Here is a 27,236-nt window from a genome sequence, read left to right on the forward strand (position 1 = left end):
AAAAAACAGTTTTTGATAGTTTTTAAACAGTTAAGTTTAGAAATTGTCTTTCCCTTTGAAAAGGATCAAAATGTTTTTTCTCTTGCTGGTAGTCTAAAGACCAGCTCTTCCATACAAACTTGTATGATTCCTCACACTCTCTACCTTCCTCTAGCATCTTTCACACAAACCCAATCTGCTGATTCCTCAGACTCGGTTTTCCCACAGCAATTACCGGTCAATGCCACACCAAGAATGTGGGAAGAATATACACAAACTCCTTCTCCAAACCAAGTCATGCTTGTACTGTTCTCAGGCTGAAGCACGAGAAACCTGAATGACTATCAACTGTGCACAAATTAGATTCTGCATAGTAGGGCAAACCCAGGCTCTAACTGACAGAACATTACAGAGAAAAAGAAAAAAGAAAAAAAAAAGTGAGAAAACTACTACCTTTTTCACAGAAATCTGCTGGATAGCCTCCATATTCACTGTCAGGGCTACAACAGCCTTCTTTAGGGTCATCAAACAGTTTTACATCACAGTCTGGATCCAGAAAGCTCAGATGCGTATGAAAAGAGGTGGTAAGAAATTCTGATAGCTTGCCTATCTTCACCCTGCAAACAGGAAAGCATGCCAGAGGGAGCAAACATACATCATTTTGATACTGGTTAATGCTCACTGAGCTTTCAACAACTCCAAAATCTATAAGGCTTAGCTGTCAAGTCCACCTTTGGTAACTATGAAGCCCTGGGGAACAAAACTAGTGACCAGAGGTAGCTCCATTCACTATGGCCCTTCGAGCTCTGCCACTGATCCAGTTCATCACTTAGTGTAGCATAAACCTGTTCTCACAAATTCCTCACAACTGCGGAATTTGTCCAAAAGGATACTGTGAGGGACAGTACCAGAAGTCTTGCTAAAATGCAGAAAAACTACATCCACTATCTTCCCTTCATTTACTAAGCAGATGATCTGATTATAGAAGGATACGGAGTTAGCAGGACAGGACTTTCACTTTGTGAACCCATGCTGGCTGGGCCCGATGATGGTGTTATCATGTCACTGCCTTTCTTTGGCACCCAGCATGATCTTTTCCCTAAGTTTTCCAGGTACTGAAGTTAAACTAATAGGTCTATGATTTCCAGGGTCTTCTCTCATGCCATTCTTGTAAATTGGGATGTTGGCTACTTTTCAGTCAGCGGGGACCTCCCCAGGTTCCCAAAACCTTCTGTAGGTAACTGAGAGGGGTCCTGCTATAACATGGGAGAGGTGTTGGAACTAGATGACCTTTGTGGTCCCTTCCAACCCAAGCCATTCTGTGATTCTATGAACATCCACTAACTCCCTCAGTACTCTGGGATGAATCTCATCAAGCCCAACAGACTTATAAACATTCAGCTGATGCAAACAGTTCCTTACAATTTCAGCATTAACAAATGGAAAGTTGCTGCTCCCCCAGCCATGGTCCTCCACTTGAAGACAGGGCAACCCAAGGCCTATCATAAACATTAATGCCTTTTTTTGCCTCAGTCTTTAAATGCCTCTGCCTTTAATCAACTATTAATAGCAGTGAGAGATGGCGCACATCTTGGGAAACAGATTTTTCCCCACTGCGTTTGAGGTCCATCTACCATCTGACTCCCACATAACCATTAAAGCTGCTCTCTGTCTCGAGTTCCGGCATGAGGTCTATGCAGTAGCACAGGTTCAAACCTGAGGCTTGTTCATGATTTAATTAAAAAAAATCACAGAGCAAATCATTTGGTGATTATGGCAGTACCTTGCACCTCCAAAATAACCATCCTCTAATTTTCTTATGGTGGCAAGAACTGCTGGATGAATGTCAGTACCATCATCAACTGAAAAAGAACAATAGAAGAGCGTGAAGCTTACCAACACATTCTTTAATTATCGTGGCCAACTAAGTGGATTATTGAGTATTCTCTACAAAGTAAACTAAATTTAAAACAGAACCCACAAGTGCTATCAATACCAGATTATTAAAAAAAAAATAAATATATCAAACAAAATCAAAACAATCCCAAGCCCCTCCACCCATGACAACTTCCAACAGGCCTTGTATAGAATTTCTTTGGACAGAAATAGAAATAGTATGAAGATGGTGAGGAGGTGCAAGGATATCAGGGACTAAAAAAAAAAAAAAGAAAAATATTACACATCATCCAAGTTCAGCATAGACTTGAGAAAGTTAAACCGTACTTTTGATGTTAAAACTCAGATGTTGAAACAGTCATGCCATCTGTCTCTGCTCAAACCTACCCTCATGCTACTCCCCCACAATAATCTATTCTGCTTGCAACCAAGAAAATCAACTTTACCAAGCATCGTGTGGGTGATGGGAAACGTCAGGGTTGGTCTCCCTGTCATCCTCCAACAAGAAGTGAGGTAAGCCAGCTCTGTCTTGAGCATCTCCACAATCATCTGATTGTCTAGAGCCAGATAGAAGTGATGCTGGTCAGTAAACTGGAAAACAGAGAAATATGGTATGTAAGTACTTGTCAGTGCTCTCCTCTATTTTTTTTCCCAGTGAAAAAAAATATGATTTTTTTGGTTGAATTAACCAAACAAGGCATGCTGTTGGGAAAAAAGACCCATGCTTCTGCAGAACATGCATTTTCTTACATTTATAGGCTGACAGTGAAAAAAGGAAGCTATACAAATAAAAAGTAGATGGTGACTCCCTTGAAGCAAAATTCTCCCAGTGATGAGTTACAGTAACCTATGATCTGCAAAATCAAAGTAGCATAAATGTGGGAGAAAATACAACAGCAGCAATACAAAGAATAAACAGGTGCATGCTGGGGACTGGACACTAGTAACCATATATCTCTTGGGAACAATCTAAAACACGAGCAGAATAGGAACAGCTGACAGTTACTGTGGAAAAAAAAAAGTGTATTAAATGTACAGTGGTAAAGGGTGGTGTTCTCTCTGTAAAGGAAGGCCAAGAACCACAGTAAGAGACTATTATGGCTACATCTTAAGCTGGAAAAAACATGAAAAGTATGTCAAATCAGCCACAACAAAAGTTAAAAGCACACCAGCATTAGGGAGGGGTTGAAAAGGGAAAAGGCTGGGACGTAAAATAAACATCAATTAGTAAGACACATAATGGACAAGGAGAAAACCTTCTGTAAACACATCAAAGGTAATAGGAAAACACAGAAATTGTGGACCTGTTAATGAAGAGAGGAAAAGGATAGAAAGAGAGGACACAGACAAGCTGAAGCATTCAGTGCCACCTTTACTCACTGATGACCTGTAATACTACTTATAAAAGAGAAACAGGAGTTCAGCCTGAGCTTGGGAAGAAAAGGTTAAAGAGCACGTAAATTCAAGCTGGCAAAGATGTTTCTTTAGAAAGGAAGAGCCAGAATAATGTAGACCAGACAACCCCATTTCAGTGCCTGAAGTCAATTTGAGAGTGCCAAGAGAATTACAAAATTATAAAGGCAAGATGGTCGAATCAAAAAACAATCTCTGCAAATCAGTCTAATTTCTAATTTACCACCTAGATGGTACACACAAGGAAGCAGTAGACATATCTTGACTTCTGCAAAGCCTTTCACCCTAGCAATCTGAAGAAAAAACATCTGAAAAGGTCAAACTGCTTCAAAATTGCTCTCAAACAGTAGTTATTAACCATTTTCTCAAACAGAGAGGGTGTCTAACTGGGGTCAGCCTTTGTCCTATCTCTAATCAATGTTTTCATTAGAGAACTGGATGAAATGCAAACTATGAAACCACTAAATCTGTGGACATTACTCAAGATCAACAAAAACGAGTTAATTGCTAACCTTCGGAAGGTGAAATTAAACATAAATTCCACTCCACCAGAAAAAGGGGCGGGAGGAATGCTTGCCTAAGAAGTGCAATGGAAAATGTTATAGAGGTTTGTCAAATAAGGGAAGTGTGTTGCTGATGCAAAGATAAATGCCATTTTGGAAAATATTAGTAGGTATGTCCATACTTGACACGTGCCAAGGTTTCAGCTGGAGTACAGTGTCCTAATATTTATATAGCAAGACGTGGACAAAGAGATATTTAAATAATAGTCACAACTCTAAGGAATTTTTCCCTAATTTGCAAAAGTGGATATTGGTGTGGTGGAACAACATAACACAATAGCCAAATCTTCTCGTGCATGAAGTATCTTGTACATGTATAAAGCCTGTTGTGATCAATTGACCTGGGCAAGAACAGAAAGGGATCCACACTACTTGCAGTAAAACTGATGAAGTCTGGTCATTACGCAGCACTGAAGAAGCCATCTGTGGAATCCACTGAATCTATTCCACTGGAATTTAAAGATTATATTAATCAAATATTTAGGAGGGTGTGAGGATTCTTCACCCTGCTCATGTTTCGTGTAGATGACCCCTTGTACTTCTAGTACAAACAGCTACAATAAGGCTACAAGAATTGTGTAGTATTTCTTTATGTGTATAAAAAAAAAAACAAAAACCCACAACATTTAATTGTAGGAGGGTCCAAACTTCTAGTTACATTGAAAAAGCCGCTAAACAGAAAAAGAAAGAACATCGTTTTCTCAGTGATATTGATCCTTTCCACAATGAAAAGATTATGTCTTCGTGTCTTTGGGGTTATAGTACTTGGCACACTTGAGCGTAATTACATTTTCCATCTAAGAAATAAGAAGAAAGAAAATATTAATGGGCCTATTTTTGGATAAATTATTTAATTATCTAGAATGTTGGTTCAGGCAGTGATCAGTAACAACCTTGCACTATTGATTTGCTGTGGCCTTCTGAGCCAAAAGCCAAAGAAGCCAGACTCTGCATGACAGAAGAGACATTTATCAGTACTCCTACTACCTCGATCATCCAATGGTCCTAAAAAACCCGCAAAGCAAAGTACGTCTGCTTTATTAGCCCTGCTCTGCCTAAAGTGGAGTGACAGCACACGAAAGCAAAGTTCTTAATTAATGATTAGCCATTAAGTACACAGGGATTCCCCTGCCAGCTTTCCATGCTCACCTGAGGGGTAAAGGCAAAAATTTGATTTCTGATCACGTACAGCTTGGAGGTACCCAGCACTCCAATGTGTCGATGTGGACGTCCACTTAATTTCATGTTTTCATTCCTACCTGTAAAGAAAATAGGAAAAAAAGTCACCTAACACTTCCTCTTTGGTTTTCCACAACCACCATTTTAGGCCAAGAGATCTACTTCATTCGTATCAGCAGAGCAAAAGATAGATAAGAATGAGATGCTACAGACTGGTGTGCTTTGTATCAATATAAATCAAATTTTAAATCAATGTAATAGCTAGGGTTCTTCAAAGGCCTGATTCAAAATCGAGATTTTGGCTTTACCAACCATGGAATTAGGTCTTTTATATTCATTGCTCACAAAACTTCACCACCAAGAAGAAGAACTATGCCCTTTCAAAAAACAGGCCATCAACATGTAACAGAAATTTCATTGCCTTTCACTGTAGAACCTTATAAGTTCTTGACCTTAAAAGGCTAAACACACCTCAATACAGAGACAGATTTTCTTTTCATGGGGGTAATAAAACCCAATTTTCTCAGTGTGGCTTATTAGCTAATGCTCTGCACTGCACCCTTTTCTCCAGCACCCAGGAGCTGACTTGAATGTGTCTGAAAAGAATAAGCCAAACAAGTATGTGCCTGAAAAGAAATCCCTGTGAACATTACTAAAAAAGTCACTGTTAAAAACAGTACACCAATGTGTCAAAGCAGCCTACTCACCCCCTACTAGTGAAAGAAAGCTATTTCAAACTATTACAAAATAACTGCAAACTTCAGCAAAGCCCTGCAAATGTTTCATTTGTTAGAAGTTCTTTGTAATAAAAAGACAAATTCTTCAAAAAAAAAAAAAAAATAAAAATCAGTATATGGAATTTTCCTTCACATACAGGGCACAATTTCTAAGATTTATTTGAAGGCCGTGTTATTTTGGATGTTTCAACGCTTCTAAAAAACTTCTTATTAAAAAAAAAAAAAACACACAACAACAAACATAACAATGAAAAATAAACAAAACCATGAACAGTCTCATGCTCTTCTTCCACATTATCCATAAACCTTATTGCCATGGGAACATGCTATAGATAGGCAGAGAAGCATGATATAGCTCCCCTTACCTATGCTGAAAAAGAAATCTATCAATGTTGACCCACCTCATAAATCTTACTTTGTAGTAACATCCATAGTTTTGAGTCATAAACTTTTGGCATGCTTCAAGTAGTAAAAGTAAGTTCAATTAGGAATACATGTAACAAATTTTCACCAAGACTTCCTTCATTCCAGCAAGGATTATAAGAAGAGCCAGTGGTGATTGAAGGCTTATCTGATTTTCAGCTGAACTATAATCAGTTTGAGATTTTGTGCATTTATTTAATCCAATTGTCAGGCTCAGAGGGACAACAGGCCTCAAGGGCCACTGCTGAGGAATTGGAAATTTATTTAAAGTCTTCAGGTTAGAAAAGACCTAAAGGCTTTTGGATTTGCAGCAGAAATGGAAGCAGCTCTACTCAGCTCAGGGTTGGAAGGAACATAGCAAGAACCTGACAGGCCAGAGTTGCTCTGATAACAGGATAGCTTTCCTGGTTTGGAACCGAAAACTTCCCAGAGAGTCTGCTGGTAGAATGGCAATTGTACTGCAAGGTCCCTAGACCAAAGACAGAAGTATTCTGACTTCTGAAAGGAGAAACATTGCTTTTTCTACATTTTTTCCAGGCCTTTTTGTTTGTTTGTTTTTAAAGCCAGTTTTTCTTTTTGGAAGTAGCTCCTGCAGAACAAAAAGAGTCAGTGCTTGCCTAGCTCTGTCACAACTGGGCACAGAGAAACTTGTATTTTGGCCATTTTTTCTAATGAAAAAATGTGTTTTTCTTCCCTTTTGGAGACTCTTATTTAAGACAAAAGTTTGTAATGCTGTTAACCTTCCCTACACAAATGTGGGAGGTTATTTGTGTTTGGTTGTGTGTTTTTATTTATTTATTTTTGTTTGTTTGTTTTGTTGTTTTTGTTTTTCAAAGTCAAAGATATTGAGACAATGGGAAAGAAAACATAAAAATAAAGAACTGTACAGCAGTAGAGAGGCTTCCATATTTAAATACCTACCCAACTTGGTGTAGAGATTACTCAGGATGCGAGCTGGCTGCACTCTCAGTGGATGGATATCAGCAATGCTCTGAACATCGATTCCATGGTCTTGCAGTAGATTCTTAATTTGATTAGATTCTGCCAGAATAGTTACTGCATCACAGAAAACACAAACACTAGTAAGAACCAAAGTTCTTCTCTTTTTAACTGACTGCCTTTATTGTCACCTCTCAGCTACCGTGTAATTGACTAAAAATGCACAAAGACCTTACTTCTTTCTTAATTTATGACTCCATGAGATCTAAGGGGATTGCAAGAGGATTTCAGAGAGCTTCAGGCTCTCTGCTCTTCAGAGCATCTTGTCATTCTTTTCCACTCTGGATCACAAAGTAACTCAAATTGGAAGGGACCTCACAAGGCCTCTACTCCAAACTCCTGCTCAAAGCAGGGCCAGCTCTGAGGTTAAGAGCAGCTTTCTTGGGGTTTTATCATTTTCTTTTGATCTTTTTCAGTACCACAAGTTTGGACTGTGCAGTCTCTTTCAGGAGACAAGGCTTTGCCCCTGCAAGACCCTGTATTTGTTGCTTTTGTATGGCACATCATATTTACATAGTCAGGTCAATGGCAAAGAGGTGCCATTATCCGTACAGCAATAAACGTTAGAGGCCATTAACTTGGCAGAAGTAGGGGAAAAAAAAAGCCCCAAATGGAGGAATTTATAATCCAGGGCCTGATTCTGCCTCTAGTCCTGCATGAAGTTTTGCTCATGCCAGATGGCTCATTGATTTGGAGCTAATAATTCAGTATTCTCTACATTATAAATCGTTGTCAAAGAATGCTAAAAGTAAGAACGCATTTATATTTATGTGAGAAATCAAGCATTTCAGAGTAACAAAGCACCACCACAATGATACACCAAGAGAGGGGGTAAACAAGCACCTGTCCAGGTCAAAATACCACTGATTAAGACTGCTCCTGCTAAATGTGCCATTCTGGAAAAGCAGCCAGCTCAGACCCAGAAAAGGCTTTATCCCTGATCAGTTGGTGTTTGCCCTCCACTTAATTATGTGGGTTTGGCTGTTCCTGAACTGAAGAAAGATGCTACTCCCTGAAGCACACAAAAGGCAGCTCTAAGTCTGGCTGCTTTCTGCTCTCTAGCTTGTTCCTCACCTCCTGGAACAGATCCACCCCACTCATTGCTCTCCTGCTTCCCCTGAAAAAGGGCTGAACAAAAACCTGACTGAATGGACAGGTCTCCTGTCAGTCCTGGTCTTTTCTGCCAGTATATGCCATGACCTTTCTTTTCTATTTAAGATCAAGTCTGCCACTCTCCATTCCCCAGTCTTCAGTCTTAAAATTTTACAGAATCTATGAATCATCTAGGTTGGAAGAGACCTCCAAGATCACTGAGTCCAACCTCTGACCTAACACAAACCAGTCCTCCACTAAACCATATCACTGAGCTCTACATCTAAATGTCTTTAAAGACCTCCAGGGATGGTGACTCCACCACTTCCCTGGGCAGCCTGTTCCAATGCCTCACAACTCTTTCGGTGAAGAAGTTCTTCCTCATATCCAACCTAAACTTCCCCTGGCACAACTTTAGCCCATTCCCCCTCGTCCTGTCACCAGGCATATGGGAGAATAGACCAAATAAATATTTTTTATGAGGTTTGTTAAAGCTGATCTTCTCTCATGGAAAAAAGCAGCCAGAGAAACAACCCTCTTCTCATTATCACAGTATCCCAAAAACATCCGTGTACCATGTGAAAACCCACATCATTTTAAAACATGTCTTTCTTCATTCCCACACATATAGACTTCACTGCCACATACTCCCATTTACCCAGAATGTTTGAAAAATTCCCCAACCTTGTACCACAACATCAGGTTTAAATCCAGTGGAAAATCTTCTGTTTAAGGGATCAATTTCACCTGCAGCCAGAAATCCCTAGAATAAAAGCAGAAGAAAGAAAAAAGAAAGGACACATACAAAAATTAAGTAAAAGGCTTTTGATGACATCTAGAATCTATCTTAACCAATTTTAATTTTTAATGGAAAAGCAAGTCTTAAAGTCTAGTTTCACCATCCACTAAGTAGTATATTCAATAAAAACAGCTGCAATATTTTTCAGAATAATGTGGAAACGGTTGTGACTGACACAATCTGCATATCCTGAATTCCTATTTCAGAGTTGCAGCAAGTGAAGCAATTTTGCCAGGTCAGTGATTTTTCTGCAGCTCTACAGAGATACTCAGCTGTTCCTTTAACAAGCCCATGACTAATACTGGACAATTCTGCAGTCATTTTATGCCACAGAGTAAGGCACAACCCACTGGAGCCAAAACAGTGCAGAATCTTAGCTCTGAAGCAGCCAAGTCAGCTTGGAATTCACACTCCTCTAGCCTATACCATATATCCAGTGCATCTGGCAACTTACTCAGATACTAAATTGTCTGTTTCTTATCAAGCTATCTACATATATACAAAATAAATAAATAAATAAATAAAATAATAATTTAAAAAAAAGCTCCTGAAAGCTCAGAGTCATCCCTTCATTGTCCATGTGCATGTTCTGGAAAATCCAGTGTCCCCTGCCTGACAATCAAATTTTACTTAAAGCCTAACCCAGCTCAGTATAAAATGAAATACAAACTCACCTACTATACAAGAAATAATTACCTCTGCTAATAAGCAGCTAAGGACGTACATTGACTGGCCCCAAAGGTGAGGCAGCTTTCCCATGGGGACACGATCCACTGAGTGAGGATTTTCATACTCCTCGTCCACCTGACAACAAAAGCACAAACAAGAAAATTACCTTAAGGTTCTGAAGAACAATCATTAACACGGATTTGAAAATACAAAGTCTATCATCTACCCACTCTAATCTGGTATTATTATTATTACTGATATCTCTTGATTTTACTTTTGAGGCTGAATGCTCTCTAGGACAAGAACTATGCTTCCTTAATGGAAACCACCCGACCTTCAAAACTGGAGGTTGAATGGGGACTCTGCATGCAACTAGAGCTTTGTGTTAGCACCTCCCCTTTCTTCTTAGCATCCCTTCACTGCCTTCCCTCTGGCAGCTTGTAAGGAATTGTCTGCTTTCCAGCTCCTTGGACAATGATGCCTGAACTTCACCGATTACAATCTAGCTTCCTGAAAGTTAACCTGAAGGTGCTTTCCAAAAATGAAGGCTATTCCACATTTCTTGAGTTAGCAAGAATGTTCAATGGAAAAATTAAGGCTATTAATTTAGGAAAAACAAAACAAAACAAAACAAAACCAACCAAACAAACTAAAACAAAAAACAAACAAGACCCTACAACAACAACAACATGACTTGATTTTGCAGTATACAGATCTTTTGAGGATAGGGGATAAAACCTGCTGGATAACATCTTTATCCATCTTTAAGCCATTTTAAAATATATAGATAGCAGGCAAAAAACACCCCATTTATTTGTTGTGTTCATCAGATCATCATCACATCAAAATTCACAAGAAGACTGAACTTCTACACACTTGTTCCCACTAGGCAGATAACTCAGAGCTTCAGCCTCAGATGTCTGACCAAAACATCAGCCTTTGGCATGCCTTCCCTTCTCAGACCAAGCCAGAAGGCCCCACGCCCTTACTGCGTGAGGGCTGAGAAGTCTGGAGTGGGAGGAGAATTGGGCAGGGAGAGATACAAAAGCAAATACCATGGAAGAGCACATAATGTTGTCTGAATTTCTGTCACAATGGGAGAAACAGGTAAAACAGTGACAGCAAAAATGGGAAAAAGAAAAACAATAAACAAACTCACAACAAAAAAAAATCTAACAAACCCCAATTCATCTGAAACCTTTATTTATCTTAAATGCAACCTCTAGGAGAAAAAGAGCACAAACCATTGACAGAATAGGCAGGCAGGACAGTTTATGTTTATTTCTTCTTTGAGCTTCAGTTTGTAAATCAGCAGCAGCCCTTTTTAAATATGTCTTGTTATAAGAACTTTAAAATTTTATATCTACTCTAGAACTTCCCTAGGCACTCAAGATTCCCAGCTCCCAGATTTCATCATCTGGAAGCCTGAAGTTTACCATTTCTTGGCAGGAGCCATGAGAGGTCTAATGTTTTTTAATAACGTGTAGTGGCCTTTTTTTTTTTTTTTTTTTTTTTTTTGTATATTGCTAACTTTGGTTTACCAACTAGAGGAAAATTATAGAACTGACACTGATTTTGTTATCTATACTTCCCATACAGAAGTGGATGCTTCCGTTTCACAATACCTTTTCTGGAGGGACTGCGTACAGCTCAGGCATTAGAACTATTCCATTCTTTTCTCTAATAAGTATTCCTTCCAAAGCCTCTCTGTACTCTTCTACCTGGAAATATTTACAGAAGGGAGAATTGACAATACATTCAGCAAAACAGAAACAGTAAAAGTTAAAATTTCAGTAATTGTCTGTTGAAAATTAGTAACAAACAAACAACAAGGGTGGTAGTAAGGTGAATCACAACTTGCTGATGGAAGAAAAGGCTTCAAATTCTCAGATATTGTTCCAGCATCTCAATATTATCAGCCTCCAAAATATGAGCACACGTCTTTAACCAGTTACAAACCACTGAAGCGCTAAACATATTACTGTGGAGAAGTTACTGGAACAAATTTTGCATGAAATTTGATGATGATGATGCAGTGACATGGAATATGTCAGGACTGACAATATCCATGAGGAGTGTAAGGTGTATGAATTGTTAGCTTTCTACCAAGCACATTTGTCTATGATTTTCTGAATCCTGCTTTGCAAGATTGGGAATTCAGTTTCTCTTAAAATTTCACCCTGGGGAAAAATTAAAATAGATGTAAACTGATTAAAAATACCTAAGTTAACTGAATGGAAAATCCTCTTACTCTTGTGTTGCTAGACAACATGTTATGAACAGGAACACCAGGCTGATACAAAATGAAAAACATTCAGTATTCTTTTTGCCAGATTCCTTATTTTCTCCCCTTTCTTAACTATTGCACTCCGAGGTTTTACTTACAGGGAAGCTGTCTTCCAGCACTACCAGAACTTGCCTTTGAAGTCCTACTTCTGCTATACCTTTCTGAGGAAGTAGCTAGTCTACTACACAAGTTAAGGTACCCGCACGTTCTGTCAGAGCACTGAAAATACTAGTGTACCATATATTTATCCACTCTTTATGAGTCCTCAGGCTGCTTATTTTCCTAACAAGTGCTGCCACTGCAACTACATGTGTGCCACAGTAACTATGGAAGACTAGACGCTCACCAGAGTGTCTCAAGTCAGTTTATGTTTATACTGTGGGAACTGGGGGCAATTGTCCATTCTGAGCTCACCCTAGCACAGATCATCTGCATACCATAAAGATAATCAGGTACAGACTGTCCTAGATCACCTAACTAAATTCTAAAGACTGCTTTCTGAAGAGAGCTTATTGTCAGAGTTTCAGTGAACTCTGATTTTTCTCCTCATGAAACAATGCCATTTCTGTCCCCACCAGACTACTTCTGCTTTGTACAACAAAGCAACTCATATTTCTCGTGCTAGTAAATATCTCACTCGATTTATTACATCTGGCACAGCAAGATTTTTTGATCTGAAATTCCCAGCTTTGTTTCTGATGGCATTTTATTTTTAATGGATTATGTATTTGTTACTTCCTTCAAGCCACCAATCTGCAGAACTCTTGATGTGGACACACTTAGTCCTGGTTACTTGTTGCTCTTTAAGTTATCAGTAGCCTCCAGGAACGACTATAACCGTTGGAGGGCTACAGTCAATTTAGCTCCCATGACCACCGAATGCTTGACACAGCAAAGGCATGAAACAACTTAAGGAACCAGCAAATAACTTATGAAATCAGTGAAAATGAAATGGCTCCTCATAAGGGTCTAACCCACCCCAAATCTCCCTGAATGTATGAAAGTGAATTCTTGTGAATCCCAGTAGTGTTTGATGCCAACAGAGCATCAATATTGCACGAGATTCAAATAGTAACACCTATCACACCACAGCCCCAGAGCAGCATGCAAGACCAAAGGCTCCATGTCCTCACCCAGCTACTGGTATCTGTAGTACCTGATTCATCTACTCAAATACTTAATTTGCCTACATCAATACTGCACACAGTGAAAGATCTGCCTTCTGCTAGGTTCTACCCCAGCAGGAACGGGTCATTGGGACTTTCATGGAGACGACTGATAAGCAAAATAAACATAGAGCAAAGCTACAAAATACTTCTTTGCATTTCCATTCAAAGGTGTTTCCTTTTTCCTCACCTGAATTTTGTCCTCATTAAATACTCCATCAATTAGGAAGTACGTCCAGAACACTGGCCACTCACATTCAATGTTCTCAAACAGCTTGAGCTCAGCAGGATCGTAGTGCAGCCTGCTCGGATCCTGGAAATTCAATCATGTTCATTTAGTCACAGTGCTAAATTAGTCACTCAAACTACATACATAATGGAAGCCTATTTTATACAAGTAATTAAAACCAAGAAACCAATAAAAACAAAGGAACCAGTTTCCATGCAGCCTCTTGATTTCTTTTTCACATTCAGTCCCAGGCTCATTTAATCTGTTTCCAGAAAAATCAACCCTTCCCAGACTCAGAATCTAGGTGTCACCCAATAATTTGTCTCTGCCCTAGTTCAAAGACACCCTGGGGCACCTCAAACACACTGCTTTCCCCTTAGGCACCCCAAGCATGTCACTCCTTGTAGAATGATGCATTAACTTCTCTTAGTAATAAGTGGTTTTCAAACCATTAGTCTCCTTCAGACATGAGTCATTCCCAGGGCGGATGCCTGGATTGCTACCAAAGATGTCGCCACTAAGATGTCTTAACAATGATGCAGAACTTCACCCTTCATGTACATGAGACAAAAAAAACTGTCCATAAACAAGAGATAATGTTCTTCCTAATGTCTACTGAAAATACACATCAGAAATACCTCTCTGGGTGTCTTGTAGCCATCCCGGAGAAAACGACAGCAGCCATAGCGGCCCTATAAAAACAGACAAAATTACAGAAAACTTCTCATAACCATTCTTCCTCATAGACTGACATCTGTGTAAAAGCAGTGAGATTCCAGTGCCACTTAGGGATTTTCCTCCCTCTGTTCCATTCATAGCCCCACCAAGTCTGTCAATCTCTGTTTAAGGATTTTCAGTTAAGAAAGGAAGTTCTGCTTCTCCTTCCCTCTGAAAAATAAAAATAAATGAAACCCTTACCTGCAGTTTGGATATGATTTCACTCTTGGTTACATTAACAAGGTTGATATCCTCCACTGCAAAAGCCGGGTAAGAAATAATAGAGAGAAGGCCAGCATCTATCTCCTTTGACGTGGATGCCCTTGGCAACATGGAGTAAAGTATAGACTGAGCAAAACAGGAACAAAGAGAGGGATGTAAAATAATTTGTCTTGTTCAAAAGACTACGTAAAATGCAAATGGAATATACTATTTGCAAACTGAGAAAGAATTCACTGCATAATTATTTTAGCTGAGTTAATAGGAGAACACGCTTTCATGTGATCTACTATAAACAGGGTGAACAGTGCAGTCTGAAGTCATCCTCATTAAGTTCAGTTAATCAACATTAAATTTAAGAACAAAAGGGAAGGGGAAAGGGACCTGGGTTTTCTCCTAGCAAAGGAAAGAGAAAACTAGTTTTTACCTGACAATGTTCTACTTCGTCAGGAAGAACATGAATCACTGATTTGTGCCCTCCGTGAGCTCCAAAAAGATCTAGTTCATCTATTGCTTCCAAAGCAGCCTTCAAAACAAACACACACACACACACACAAAGAAAAACAAACATTAAAGAACTTTTAAGTCAAGTATACACCCTAGCACCTGTCCTTTTCTTCAGAACGAAATTAGGTTAGACGGAAGTTTGCTCCACAGACACTTTTTCAACTTAAAGGGGAAGCACTGAAGTATTTTAGAAAAAATAAATATTTTTGCCTTTCCACTAGAAGGATACAGGACTGGTGAGCTGGTGACCCTTCTTAAGATTAAATTGCAATGCAAAGCAATGGGGAGCGCTGCTTCTGCTGAGATAACACCTAAAGAATATTTAGTAATAAATGCTTCTCCTGTTCCACAGCCCCAAATAACTCCTCCATTTAGCAGCCTTTCAATCCTCCTTGCTGCAGGGCTATTCACAGAAAGAGGCTTGCTCAGCATGCCCAGGGCCATCGGAGGCTGGTTCCCAGAGAAGAGAGCATTGCCATCTCCTTCTCTTACTGATACCAGCACCTCCTGAGGGAAAGAGGGATGAGATGTCTGCTCTCTGCACTCCTAATGGCCAACTGTAGTGGGTTTACGTGGCAAGGTTTTGGTAGCAGGGAGCCATAGGGGTGGTTTCTGTGAGAAAGATCTAGAAGCTGCCCCATGTTTGGGAAGGGCCCCATTGTTTTCCAGATCCGAGCCAATAAGCGATGTTGTTTTGCGCCTCTGTGAGAGCATATTTAAGACAGGGAAAAAACGCTGCACCAGACAGCAGCCGGGAGAGTCAAGGGAGTGGGAGAACAGCCTTGCACCAAGGTCAGTGTAGAAGGAGGGGGAGAGGTGCTCCAGGCGCCGGAGCAGAAGTCCCCTGCGGCCTGTGGTGAGGACCATGGTGAAGCAGGATGTCCCCCTGCAGCCCATGGAGTACCACGGTGGAGCAGGGTTCCACGCTGCAGCCCGTGGAGGAGACCACGGCGGAGCAGGTGGCCCTGCACCGACGGAGGCTGCTGCCTGTGGAAGACCCCTGCCGGAGCAGATTCCGGGCCGGACCTGTAGCCCGTGGAGAGGAGACCACGCAGGAGCAGGTGATCTGGCAGGAGCTGCTGCCCGTAGGGGAGCCAGGTTGGAGCAGTTTTCTCCTGAGGGATGGACCCCGTGGTACGGACCCATATCTGGAGCAGTTCTGGAAGAGCTGCTGCCTGTGGGAAGCCCACGCCGGATCAGTTCATTAAGGACTGCATCCCGTGGGTGGGACCCCACAGCACAGGGGACGAGAGTGACCGAGAAGGAGCGGCAGAGAAGAAGTGCTGTAGACTGACCATAACCCCCATTCCCCGTTCCCCTGCGCCGCTCGGGGGGAGGAGGTGGAAGAGGGTGGATGGGGGGGGAAGGTGCTTTTGGTTTTTTTTTCCTTTGTTTTCTCACTTCTCTCGCTTGTTAGTTGTAGGCAATAAATCTTACTATCTCCTTATGCCGAGTCTGTTTTGCCCGTTACAATAATTATTGCGTGATTTTCTCGTCCTTATCTCAATCCTTGAGCCCTTTTCACATATTTTCTCCCCATTCCTCTTTGAGGAGGGGGAGTGAGAGAGCGGCTGTGGTGGAGCTCGGCTGCCCACTCGAGCGGAACCACGACACCAACCAGACACATTGTGCCCTGTCTCTGCATATCTTGTACCTCTCAGCCATAATGTGTATGCCTAGGGAAGACATTAGCAGCCCAACCACTTTGTTTGAGCACCCCTACTTTAACCTAGAAGGCTACGAAACCCTGGCTTTGCTGATGTGGGGCTTGCAGAGCCACCCAGGGACTGGGGCAGGAAGAGAGCAAGGACTGGGCTACCAGAGCCAGCTTAGCAGAGCTTTCCCCTGAAACTCCAGTTTGCTGGGCTGTGGTAGCACTGAATGCTGTTCCATGTCCATTTGTATCCTGCAGCTTCACCCTAATGCAGAGGGACCACAGCAACCAGACTGTTCCAAGACAAAAACCTCACACTGAGGCACCCCCACTGAAGCTGCCTTATCACTATTTATCACTATTTGACTCAAATGCAGCCAACACCAGCAGCTTCTCCCTCTTGCAGCCAGCCACACGGGATCTTGGTTACTGATAAATCATGCTGAAATGCAACTGCAACTTTGATGTTAATAATACTCGGCCTGTCAGTCCACCAGATGCCTTGTAAATAATTTCTTAAGACTGATACCCTGCTGTTTTCCAGAATTTACATCTTACTTAATCTTATCATGAAAACATCCCATATTATACTGAGGGTAGAAAATTAAGAAGGAGGAACAAAAAAAAAAAAAAAAAAAAAAAAGGCCATTTCATGAGACTGTACCTCACTGAATCTATCAGATTCATGCCTCAGTGACTCCGCTAGACATTTTGCAGTCCTTGGAACAACTGCACTAAGGTCCTTCAATGCTAGCCGTTATCACATGGATTTGGCACTGAATATTCAATTCACACCCAAACAAAAATTCTTATACAATCAGTTAACAGCTGCAGGGGCCAAGAAAGCTATGCAAAGGAAGCTATCGGGTTCACTAGAGCCATTTAGAGTAAAAGAACAGCCAAGAAGGAGGAGTCAGGAAGACATTCTCACTTTGGCCATCCCTACGGAGCTTGCGTTCAGTTCAGGGATGCCCTGGTTTGTCTTATCACCACGTTCCCAAATGCCGTAATCCTGCAAGAAAACATTTAAAAAAAAATTGGCATGGTTACACACAAAACTAGTTATTTCCCTCCCTTGGCTCCACATGCACAGCCCCACCACAAAACCAGACCCTTGTATGAAACTTATCTATTGGCCTTAAAAATAAAATAAAAAAAATTCCCCAAGTTTCTGAAGAGCTCCTCCTCATGTTTAAAGAGCAGTTCATAAAGACATATCCCAACAGGATAAGGTCTATAATCATGAACCACTTTCTGCACAGAACACACAAAGCCCTTTATCCTGCATGCTTCTCCCTGTACCTCTTCAACTCTTTACTTTCCAAAAAAAACGTTTGACAACAATTTGCTCTTTTTAGAAAAGCCCATAAGATGAGACATCAGGAGTTACTATTAATTATAAATAAAGCTCAAAATAATAATTTAAGAAAATCTATTATGATGATAGAACAAATATACCTCACCCAGGCAGCAGTAAATCCCTCTACAGCCCTCCCACCATCTCCAGAGGTGCTGCTCACAAGGTAAAGTACTGACAGATTCTGACATCCTCTCATGGAAAACGAAGCTCATGTTTTCATTCACCATCAATAAATAATTTTCCACCTATATCTGAGCAGTGTTGAGATGTTTAACACTTAAATAAATACTTACAGCAACTTTGTAGGCAGCTTCTATGTAAAAAACAAGATTCTGAATAAAAGCAACTTCATCAAGGGTAAAGATGATACGTAATCCTGATTAGAAGAGGGGAAGAAAATAATTACACATATTAAAATAGAAATATTTACTCTTCAGTGAGTTTCAAGCTTTTGCCTCTTTGCTACCAAATACTACCCACAGAAACCAATGGAAAAACTCACACTGACAAGCAGCTGCTTGTTTATTTTTTTTTTATTTGCTGCTGATAAAATATTTCAAATGCCACCAGTACACATCACTTGTTTCAAAGACCAGCCAGAAAACCACCCTCAGCAGGAGAGTGGCATTCATCCCCAGAGGGCACAGAGCAGAGATGCCTGGGCCAGCTCTGGCTCTCAAGAACCATGTGGCACAACTCCAGCAGCAGCCCCACCCCACCATCTGCTTCTTGCTCTGCCAGGAGATCACCAGGATAAGAGCCTTATCCTCTCAGGAAGAGCACAAAGTGAAACAGTGCCAGCAAGAAAGGAACACAGAAAGGACTAATGGCACCTGACTCAATGTGGTCACTCTCTGAAGAAACCTATTTGTCCATCAGCACAACCCACATAGTTTTCAAACACGGCTCTTCTCTGACATGACTCCGTGTAGCTCGTGTATTTGTATGCCAACAAACTTTAAGGGAATGGACACTGCCTTGGCAGTTACTGTGCTTATGTTCCAATTTCACATCTCTCTCTCTTTTCCACAGAAACATTTTCTGAGTAATAACTACGCAAAGATCTTTGAATTTAGTTACAACTCTTTTCCTTTTAAAAGAAAGCTAAAATACAAAGACTGCAACAACAGCCAAGGCTAGCATAACTTCTGCTTACCTGATGCTGTCATCTGTGCCAAGAAGAGCAGGTAAAGCGAAGTTGCATCTACTTGCAGATGTCCCCACTGGTCATCTCCAACCACCGTGGCACAAGTAGCTGAGTTATACTTGGCGTGCAGGCAGTCTTTGGTACTCTGTGTGCATTTGAACTTCTCTACCTTATCTACCTGAAAAACACCAGAGATTTTGAATATGAACCACTTTGGAAGAAATTCTCCAAGTAACTTCAAAACAAGCACCTTGTCTTAGGAAAGATGAAACACAAGGTCCTAATTTTTGTTACTTCAGTTTGATAACAAAATGAGGTAACAGAGAGAGAGTGCTTTAACTTCAGACTCTAGCTAAATCCTTGTCTATTTGGGAAAAAAGTAGATTTAAACCACCTTGTTGAAGTTCAGATCTCTGTTACGGGTATGCATGTTTGGGAAAATCAGTTTGCAAATGCAAAACAGATTTGCTACAAGCCTGATCTCAAAAAGGTGCAAGTAGGACCAGTTTTGCTCAAAGAAACTACAGAACTTTAAAAAGACATCCCATATCACCTTGTACAAGTATAAAAACACAATCATTTTGCAGGAAAAAAACAAAACAAAAAAAAACAAAAAACACAAGGAGTATCTACTTCAAATGAAATGCTTTGTATTTTCAACACATACTAGTTCAACTCAGATCTATGCCAAAAAGTTTTCTCCCCCACTGGCAACAAACACAAGTGGAAGTCAATCAAACCATTCACTGCTACTTGCCTGCAGGTCCGTGGTACTACGCTACTGCCAGATGAACGCTTTCCATACAGTAATGGCTGGGAGAGCTAAGGCTCTTCATTCTGGGCACCCACGTTTTCCAGAATACTTTCCTTCTCTCCCTCCACCCACAGCCCTGCATCTCACCTTGCTGCTACCGGCAGTAGATGTTGCTGGGTTATAACATACCTGTCTCATCATGCACTGTAGGAGCCCCCGCATCAGCTTCACAACGTTCTGCAGGAACACAGCAAACCAGTGACACTTGTGCATCGCCAGCCTTATCAGATGTTACAAACATTCAAAAGTCACAAAGTTCACATTCCCTGCTAATGTCCTCCCAAAGACAGGAAACTGTATTTGACTCAAATGCTTTAAATGCCCTTTTAATTTTTTTTTTATTTTTTTTAAATTGGTTGATCCCTATCTAGGAGAATAAATCTTTTCCCTCAGGTCCTCTCTAAATAGTGGAGCAACCCTCTGTGGTCTTTCTATCTGGCTCAGGAAGAGTAACATCACACATTGTAAGAACAGTAATAATGGTTTGTAGAGCACCAGATCCAGGGAACACGGGTAAATAACTGCAAGCCATTGACACAGTAACCAGTGGAGTCTCTTCATCTCTTTATACAGCACAGCAGCAAGCAGATGACTAATGTGAAGAAAGGGACTTTAGCGTGCACAAAGAGAAGCACAAGATTTAGTCTGAAATGAAGAAATCAAACCCTTTTTTTTTTTTAATCCAGAAAATTATTAAGGCCTCAAAAGACGATAAGCAACTGAGCCAAGGTTGTTTTGTCACCACAGACCACCCTGGTTTGACAAGTACACATCTGCATAAAGTTTATGCCTTCAAAACTACAGCAGGATACTGACTCCCTTGCCTACCATTTAACCTGCCTCTACACTCTCTCTTTTGATACCCACTTTCCCATCTATGGACTAAATAAATTAATTGTGTGAGCTACCTCCCCTTTCAGTTCCCTCCCACTTTGGAGATCTTTACCTTTCTTTCTCACCAAACGTGTCTATACACCATGTATGCTTTTCATGAGACTACACACATGCGCATTTCAAAGACAGCTACTTTAAAGGGCATGTTCCTCCTTAAGGGAAAGGACTGTCCAGCAGATAAAATTATATCCCAGGATTCAAGCAACCTAAACTTGATTTTCGGCTCCACAATACACCTCATGAGGAATCTCAATGTTTAATCTGAGAGGCTTGTAAATCTGGGCATAACATTTCTCAGAAGCCACACAGTGAAAGTTTGACTCCTACCAGTTTCTGTTTTGTTTATATTTTAGTTCAGATGTTAGCCTCTCTGTTGCTCAGTTCTCCAAATCTTACTTCCTGGGAGGCAGCTAGAAATACAGGCCACCTTGTGGCACACAGACACTACTGACTGCCAAGGGAACAAAACACCTATTCCATGCTGGGAAAACTGTGCCAGATCCTACACAAGGCAGCAATGCAAGCACACCACTCACAACAACCACCCTATGAAAAACAAACAAACAAAAACAAACAAACAACAAAAAAAAAAAGCACAGCTGGTTTATGCCAAAAATGTTGACATACCTGCTCAAGTTCATAGGCTTTGGCCTTGTCCTCGTCCCGGTCTGCATTCTTTCGGTAAGCCATCCCGAGCCCCCACACCGCCAGGATGCTGTAGACGTTGTCCCGTACCCAAGCATCCTTATGGTCTGTACCAGCTGAAAGCAGCCCTGTTACTGGGTTCTAAGCAGAGTACAGAGAGCACAGAACAGACATTATTACCTGAAATCCCATCTATTCAGATGAACCAATTCTTTCCTTATTAAAAGAGAAAGAAACAGAAACAAAAGAGAGAGCCAAGGATGATTTCACACTGGTTGCACACTGCAGCTGTTAGTTTTACAACAAAAGAGAGGCTCAGTCCTTTCCCAAAGTTGCACAAGGGCAACGCAAAATTTCTTTCGATGCTTTGGGATATAACTTACAGCGCCTAGCTGTGCATCCTCATCCACCCGGGATGATTAGCTAAGTCACTAGGTGAAATCTGAAATACACTGAGGAAATATGAACTTAAATTTTGCATATTTGGAAGGAAAACAGGGTACTGAGTTAAGACTAGAAACCTAGATTAAGATCTGTTCTTGCCTGTGGCATGACCTCAGCCTGTGGCATGACCTCGAGGAAGTTAAAGAAATACTACTTCCCTTCCAGGAGGTGAAAGAAATATTTGTTTATTTAGCTGCGTGGTTTATGAAAGCTAGAGCATGAATGCATGCAAAGTCTTTTTATATCCTCCAATGTGTAGGACGGCAAATTGCGACGGTGCTTGACGGAAGCGCTGCCTGAAACCCAGCACGCCGACCGGGTAGTCTCTTGCGCTCCAAACACTCCATTAATGTTTTCATTTAATCACTGACTCCCGTCACTTCATTACCATTAATTTTTCAGGCTGTTTGTCAGCTGCGTGTTCAAACAGAGAGGCTGGGGAGGATGTAAGATCAATTGCTGCTGGTGAGATATCTGACCCCTGGCATATGGGACCCCTGGCATATGGAACATGGGCTTGGTGCCCGCCACCACCACTCAGCATCTCGGGTGCCAGCTCCGCACGCCTGGCACGCTCCTGGGCGCAAGGTACAAGGTCAGTCAAGTAGCGAGCCCCTGCAGCATTTAAACCCTTGGCTTAGGGGCTGGAGGCGGATGGTCCCTGGGGTCCCTTCCAACCCAAGCCAGTTTCTAAACACCTCCTGCTCGTGGGCACGCAGGTGGCTCGCTCGGGCTCGCTGCTGAAGCCTGGAGACCCATCCCACAGCATCTCCCCAGCCCCTCCGGAGCTGCCTGCCTTGCTGCGACCCAGCAGCTCCCCCAAATCCTCACCGCCCCGTGCCACGCAGGGATGCAGCCCAAGGTCACCTCCGCCTCCCCTGCAGCGACCGCGGAGCCCCCCCAGCGCCTCCCCCCCGGGCTGGGCTCCATTCCCCCGGCCGCGGCTCTGCCCTCACCTGGTGGCAGAGGATGGTCCGCTGCACCAGCCGGGCGTAGCCGTCCAGCCGCACCCCCGAGTTGCTGCGGCTCCTCATGGCCGCCCTCAGCCCTCCTCAGCTCAGCCCCCGGCCGCACTCGGCAGCAGGAGATGGCGGCGGCCGCGGGCGGAGCCCGGAGCCGCCTCCCCTCAGCGCCCGGGGCGGGAGCAGCGCCGAGGCCGAGAGGGGCGGCACGGCTCGGCTCTATACCTGACCGTGGAAATAAATAAGTCCTGATCGGGGAGCTGCCGGCTGGCTTGTGGCTCTCTGGCAGCGTTTGGGGACGATCTGCACAGCAGGAACGGGGGCAGGGCTCTCCTCACAAGCTCGTTACCTCCCGCAGTCGCAGCCGTGCAACTGCGGTTCAGTGAGGGTTTCACAACCCCACAACAGCATAAACCTGCACGTTTACTGCTCCAGGGCATCACTTTTTACTATAAATGTCAACGCAGATTGCACACGCTCAGGGAACAGGTTTGCTCTCCGAGGTGGTGCCAGCTGCACACCGCTGTTTACCCAAACCTAAGCTCCAAATCTCCTGACACACGTCCTGGGCTTAGCTCCACAACCACAAGTCAATGCGTAGTCTTCCACTCCGCTTTCTCCCAGAAAAGGGGTTGCAGCTTTCAGCAGGCTCTGAGCTGCCATGGCCACACCGCTAGCAGCGCACAAAGGAACAAGTGCCAAGACGTGTAGTCTGTAGGCCATAATATGGCTTAGTCACAAAGCTGTACATGAACTACTAGGACCTGGAAGCCACAGAGCTGTGTCAATCACAGCATACCAACTTGTTTCATCGCGTTTTTTGGTTTTGTTTTCCCCAAAATGAAAGCAAATGAAGACTCCAAACAGTGACAGGGGATATCCTTTCTAGTATGGAATTTAATCATCGAAGCCAAACTCGGCTATGTGCTTTTGCTCACAGCGTTCAGATGGAAGACTTTCAGCAGACTTGAGGACAAGCATTGAGCAGCCACTTAGGTCAGACCTTCTCTCTGCTAAAAACAGATCTGCTAGAACCATGAAATGTGAAATATGATGTAGGAAAAAAAAAAAATGCAAGGGCAAAGTCAGCATTTTCTCCAGCTCATGTCATCTGAAGAATTGTAACACAATTCAGTATAATGACACATTTATCTAAAAGACAAAGTTTTTGTATTTTATGTGTTTACTTGCTGTAAATTTATTATTTTTTACAGTTGAAAATATAAATACAAGAACATTAAATAAATTTACAAGAAACAGTGCAAAGGCAATTCACCAATAGTTAAAGCATTCACAGAAATGCATTCCAGCTACTAGCATTCCAGTACCGTCTTTTATTAACATGCAGTTAAAACCTCGTGGATAAATACAACAAATACTTTAAGTTCGCACTTCAAAAGCATATTCAGAGTAGTCTCAGACACAGGTGACCAAAAGAACCCAGGCATTGCATACAGGACCGCAAGAGGGTTTGCGTAATGAAGAGGTTCAATTGCTGAACTATGAGAGAGCCCCAGAAAGGAGGTGTTCAACTGATGCATTTGGTTGAGAAGAGCGTTTCCAGGGCTCCCTCCTGAGTCCTCTGGGAAAGCAAAGTACTCTCTCCCCTGCAGCATATGCCTGCCTCAAAAAATTCCCCTTCCAGGGTCCATCAGTCTGCAGTGTGGCACTAAATTTGTTCTAGCTCTTGCTCTGGCAGCATCCAACCTTTCTCCAAGAATGCACGGAGCAGAAGAAATGGCCACAGCTGCACACCTGTGTAAGAAGTAGGCACAACCAGGGCTCCTGCTAATTTCTCTTCAAAAGTCTTCACAATGTTGGATGGGTTCTATTTTTGTTCAGCTGTTTCACATGAAGAGCCCAAATCCATCTTTTCCAGATAAATAACACAAAGAAAATGAAACTTTGCTTCATGAATTACTGAGCTAGTGCCTCAGGATTTGGTTTGCCAAAAAAGGACCAAAGTACAAACAGAAATACATTGTAACTGCTCAAGAGCTGCCCCTTAAAAACAGCCACTTAACAAAATGAACAATTTACTAGACTACTAAATACAGCAGCTAGCATTTATTTTCTGTATTTATTTTTTTAATTAAAAAAATAACACATTGTTACTTTATCGTTGCAGATGAGAAATGGCAGTGTGTTTAATCTCTGGAACCCACACGCAAGATAAAATATTGACTCTGCTGAAATCAATGGCAAAAGCTTACACTGACTTCCTCAAGCCACTACGACAACCTAGCTGTATTTAATAACCTACTGGCTACTTTGCTTATCAATCCCTCATTCTTGGCACTCTCCTTTGAAGACACCCAGTTTCTTACATTTCTCTGTTGTAGTAAGAGGTCACTAAAGGTTAAAGACCAATAGTGTTTGTATTTACAGTCCTGTATCTGGTGAATGTATCTAAACCACTGTAAGTGATTTCACTTACTGAACAAATTAGCTTCTGTATCATTCTATGTTAAAGTAAATTATTTCAATTAAAGACAAATGCAAAGTACAATAAAAGTTAAAACAAAACAGCAATTATTTTTCTATACAAAGGAATATTTAAATTTACAAGAAATAAATATAAAAGTATAACTAAGTTGCTTAAAGGCAGACATTTTCCTGCTTATGTACAGCGCTATAGCCTGCAACTACAACATACAAAAAGTTGAAGACAGTATAGCTAACATTTTTAAAGGTATAATTTGTATGCAGAAGTTGTAATTTCCTACATTTATACAATACTACCTATGCATTATAATTATATCCAGATAAACTTAGTTGTAATGAAAAAAGCTCTAAACAAAACTTTCTTTTAAATGTAAAAATCCTCAAAAAACCTCTAATGAAGAATGAAAATGGGAACATACCAGCTGTAATTCAACATCTGAAATACCTTGTCAAAACAGTAGCTCCCTCCCCACCTTTTTTTTTTTTTTTTTTTTTTTTTTTCCAATTAGTAATTGTCCTTGTCAATACATTACATGCTGCCTTGAAGTTTCAGTACCATATATTAAATAAAATCAGTTTTTGGTCTTCTCACATTATGTAAAAACTGTTGAAGTAAATCTCTACTTCATGCTGTAAAACAATGTTCTGTTTCAAAGGAAATCACATTTTCTCAGTGAAAGTTAGGCTTCCCCTCTTTGAAGTCCTTCTGAGTGAGATACGGCTATTTTGGCTGCCTGTATCATCCTTTTCTTGGAATACAAGTTGTTTGCCTGAAAAGTCATGAAGACACACGTCACCGTTCTGTACGCTGAAAGAAACACCATTCTTCTCACTGGAAATATGTCCTGTAGAAACAAAAAAAAAATGCATTCCCTATCAGAAAAGTAGGAATGACGTATTTTCAATAGTGAAAGTCACAATTCTCAGAATATGGACTTTGACTCTGAATAAATATCACTAGATAATATGCAAAATAATTCTAATTCTAGTTCTGCATTAACTAGTTAAATAAAAAAGTGTTCTTAGTTTTGCTTTGTATATGAAACAAGAAACTGTTGGACTAAACATGATTTTTTTTTTTCCTTTGAAGTGCACTCATCTTGCAACATTTATTTCTGGAGAACAATCAGAATATGGCCTAGCTCCAAATATTTTTCTAAGCCATATTTAGATTGAGAATCTTAAACATTTGGGTAACCCTACAGTGAACATGTGTCATACCACTGCTGATTGCCACCTACTAATGCAATGTAACACCAGCTCCACAAATGCTTGATTCTCCAGATAGAATCTCCTACGTCTAGATAATTTTTCTGTGAATTAGGATGTCTTATTGTAAGTATTTGTGCAAACACTTCCAGATGGATTTTATTCTCTTTTTTATTATTATTATTTTTTCAGAAAGCATGTAAATTTAAAGGATGTGCCATGATCCTGATACCGTATGTATCATATGAGTAGGACTAAACTGTAAGGAATATCAGGACAGGAAAACCCCCAAACAGAACTGGTATTTCTTCTGGGAGAGGATTATTTTGTTATGTTAAACATGAAAAGTAAGTTCACAAACACTGATGCAAAACTGTCATTTACACCAGAAACAGCAAAATAATAATAAAAAATGTTTAATAAAAACACAAAACATCAGATTTTGCTATTTGCATTAATATAACACTTCACAAACAAACATCATCAGAACTGGCTATTGTTAAATCTACTGAAAAGACACAACAATCAATGCAGAAACTGATTGCCACTTATGGTTTTGGCAAGAGCAGAAGTACTGGTGAGAAACACTGAGACAGTGAAAGATGAGTCTGTTACAGGGATCAAGATCTGATCTTCTCTAGTACACCTGGCTTCAGTTCATCAAATGCCTCGAGTATCCTAGAGCAGAATCCTGCTATGGCTCTGCCCTCCCCTTTCACTTTCTTGCTGCCTTGGGCTTCCGAACAACCCTCACAGAAGCAAGTGCAGGGCCTGTGCAAGGCCACACA

The 27,236-nt window shown here is 41.2% G+C and overlaps 2 protein-coding genes across 7 annotated transcripts in view; both read right to left on the reverse strand.

Moving 5' to 3' along the window:
• PHKA2 (phosphorylase kinase regulatory subunit alpha 2) overlaps window positions 1-23,009 on the reverse strand; it is a 43,180-nt gene extending 20,171 nt beyond the window's left edge. For all 4 annotated transcript variants that reach the window (XR_014318902.1, XR_014318903.1, XM_082776906.1 and 1 more), the window contains exons 1-18: window positions 22,789-23,009; window positions 21,371-21,529; window positions 19,979-20,026; window positions 19,045-19,213; window positions 18,182-18,264; window positions 17,460-17,540; window positions 14,795-14,893; window positions 14,350-14,496; window positions 14,070-14,123; window positions 13,393-13,515; window positions 11,375-11,470; window positions 9,777-9,884; window positions 8,966-9,044; window positions 7,108-7,246; window positions 5,001-5,106; window positions 2,322-2,466; window positions 1,763-1,841; window positions 433-596 (exon numbers count right to left, since the gene is read on the reverse strand). Coding sequence is in view for 2 of the 4 variants with exons in the window: in XM_082776906.1 (XP_082633032.1) it covers window positions 433-596; window positions 1,763-1,841; window positions 2,322-2,466; window positions 5,001-5,106; window positions 7,108-7,246; window positions 8,966-9,044; window positions 9,777-9,884; window positions 11,375-11,470; window positions 13,393-13,515; window positions 14,070-14,123; window positions 14,350-14,496; window positions 14,795-14,893; window positions 17,460-17,540; window positions 18,182-18,264; window positions 19,045-19,213; window positions 19,979-20,026; window positions 21,371-21,529; window positions 22,789-22,866 (1,957 nt within the window). In the remaining 2 variants the exon portion in view is untranslated. The remainder of the gene's footprint in view (window positions 1-432; window positions 597-1,762; window positions 1,842-2,321; window positions 2,467-5,000; window positions 5,107-7,107; window positions 7,247-8,965; window positions 9,045-9,776; window positions 9,885-11,374; window positions 11,471-13,392; window positions 13,516-14,069; window positions 14,124-14,349; window positions 14,497-14,794; window positions 14,894-17,459; window positions 17,541-18,181; window positions 18,265-19,044; window positions 19,214-19,978; window positions 20,027-21,370; window positions 21,530-22,788) is intronic.
• A 969-nt stretch (window positions 23,010-23,978) lies between these two features.
• The window catches only part of ADGRG2 (adhesion G protein-coupled receptor G2), a 60,492-nt gene continuing 57,234 nt past the window's right edge, over window positions 23,979-27,236 (reverse strand). For all 3 annotated transcript variants that reach the window (XM_082755795.1, XM_082755794.1, XM_082755793.1), the window contains one exon: window positions 23,979-26,084. In XM_082755795.1, the coding sequence (XP_082611921.1) occupies window positions 25,900-26,084 (185 nt within the window). In that variant the 3' untranslated portion in view covers window positions 23,979-25,899. The remainder of the gene's footprint in view (window positions 26,085-27,236) is intronic.

The sequence above is a fragment of the Aythya marila genome, assembly GCF_965140915.1.
Source record: "Aythya marila genome assembly, chromosome: 1".
NCBI classification, from domain to species: Eukaryota; Metazoa; Chordata; class Aves; order Anseriformes; family Anatidae; genus Aythya; species Aythya marila.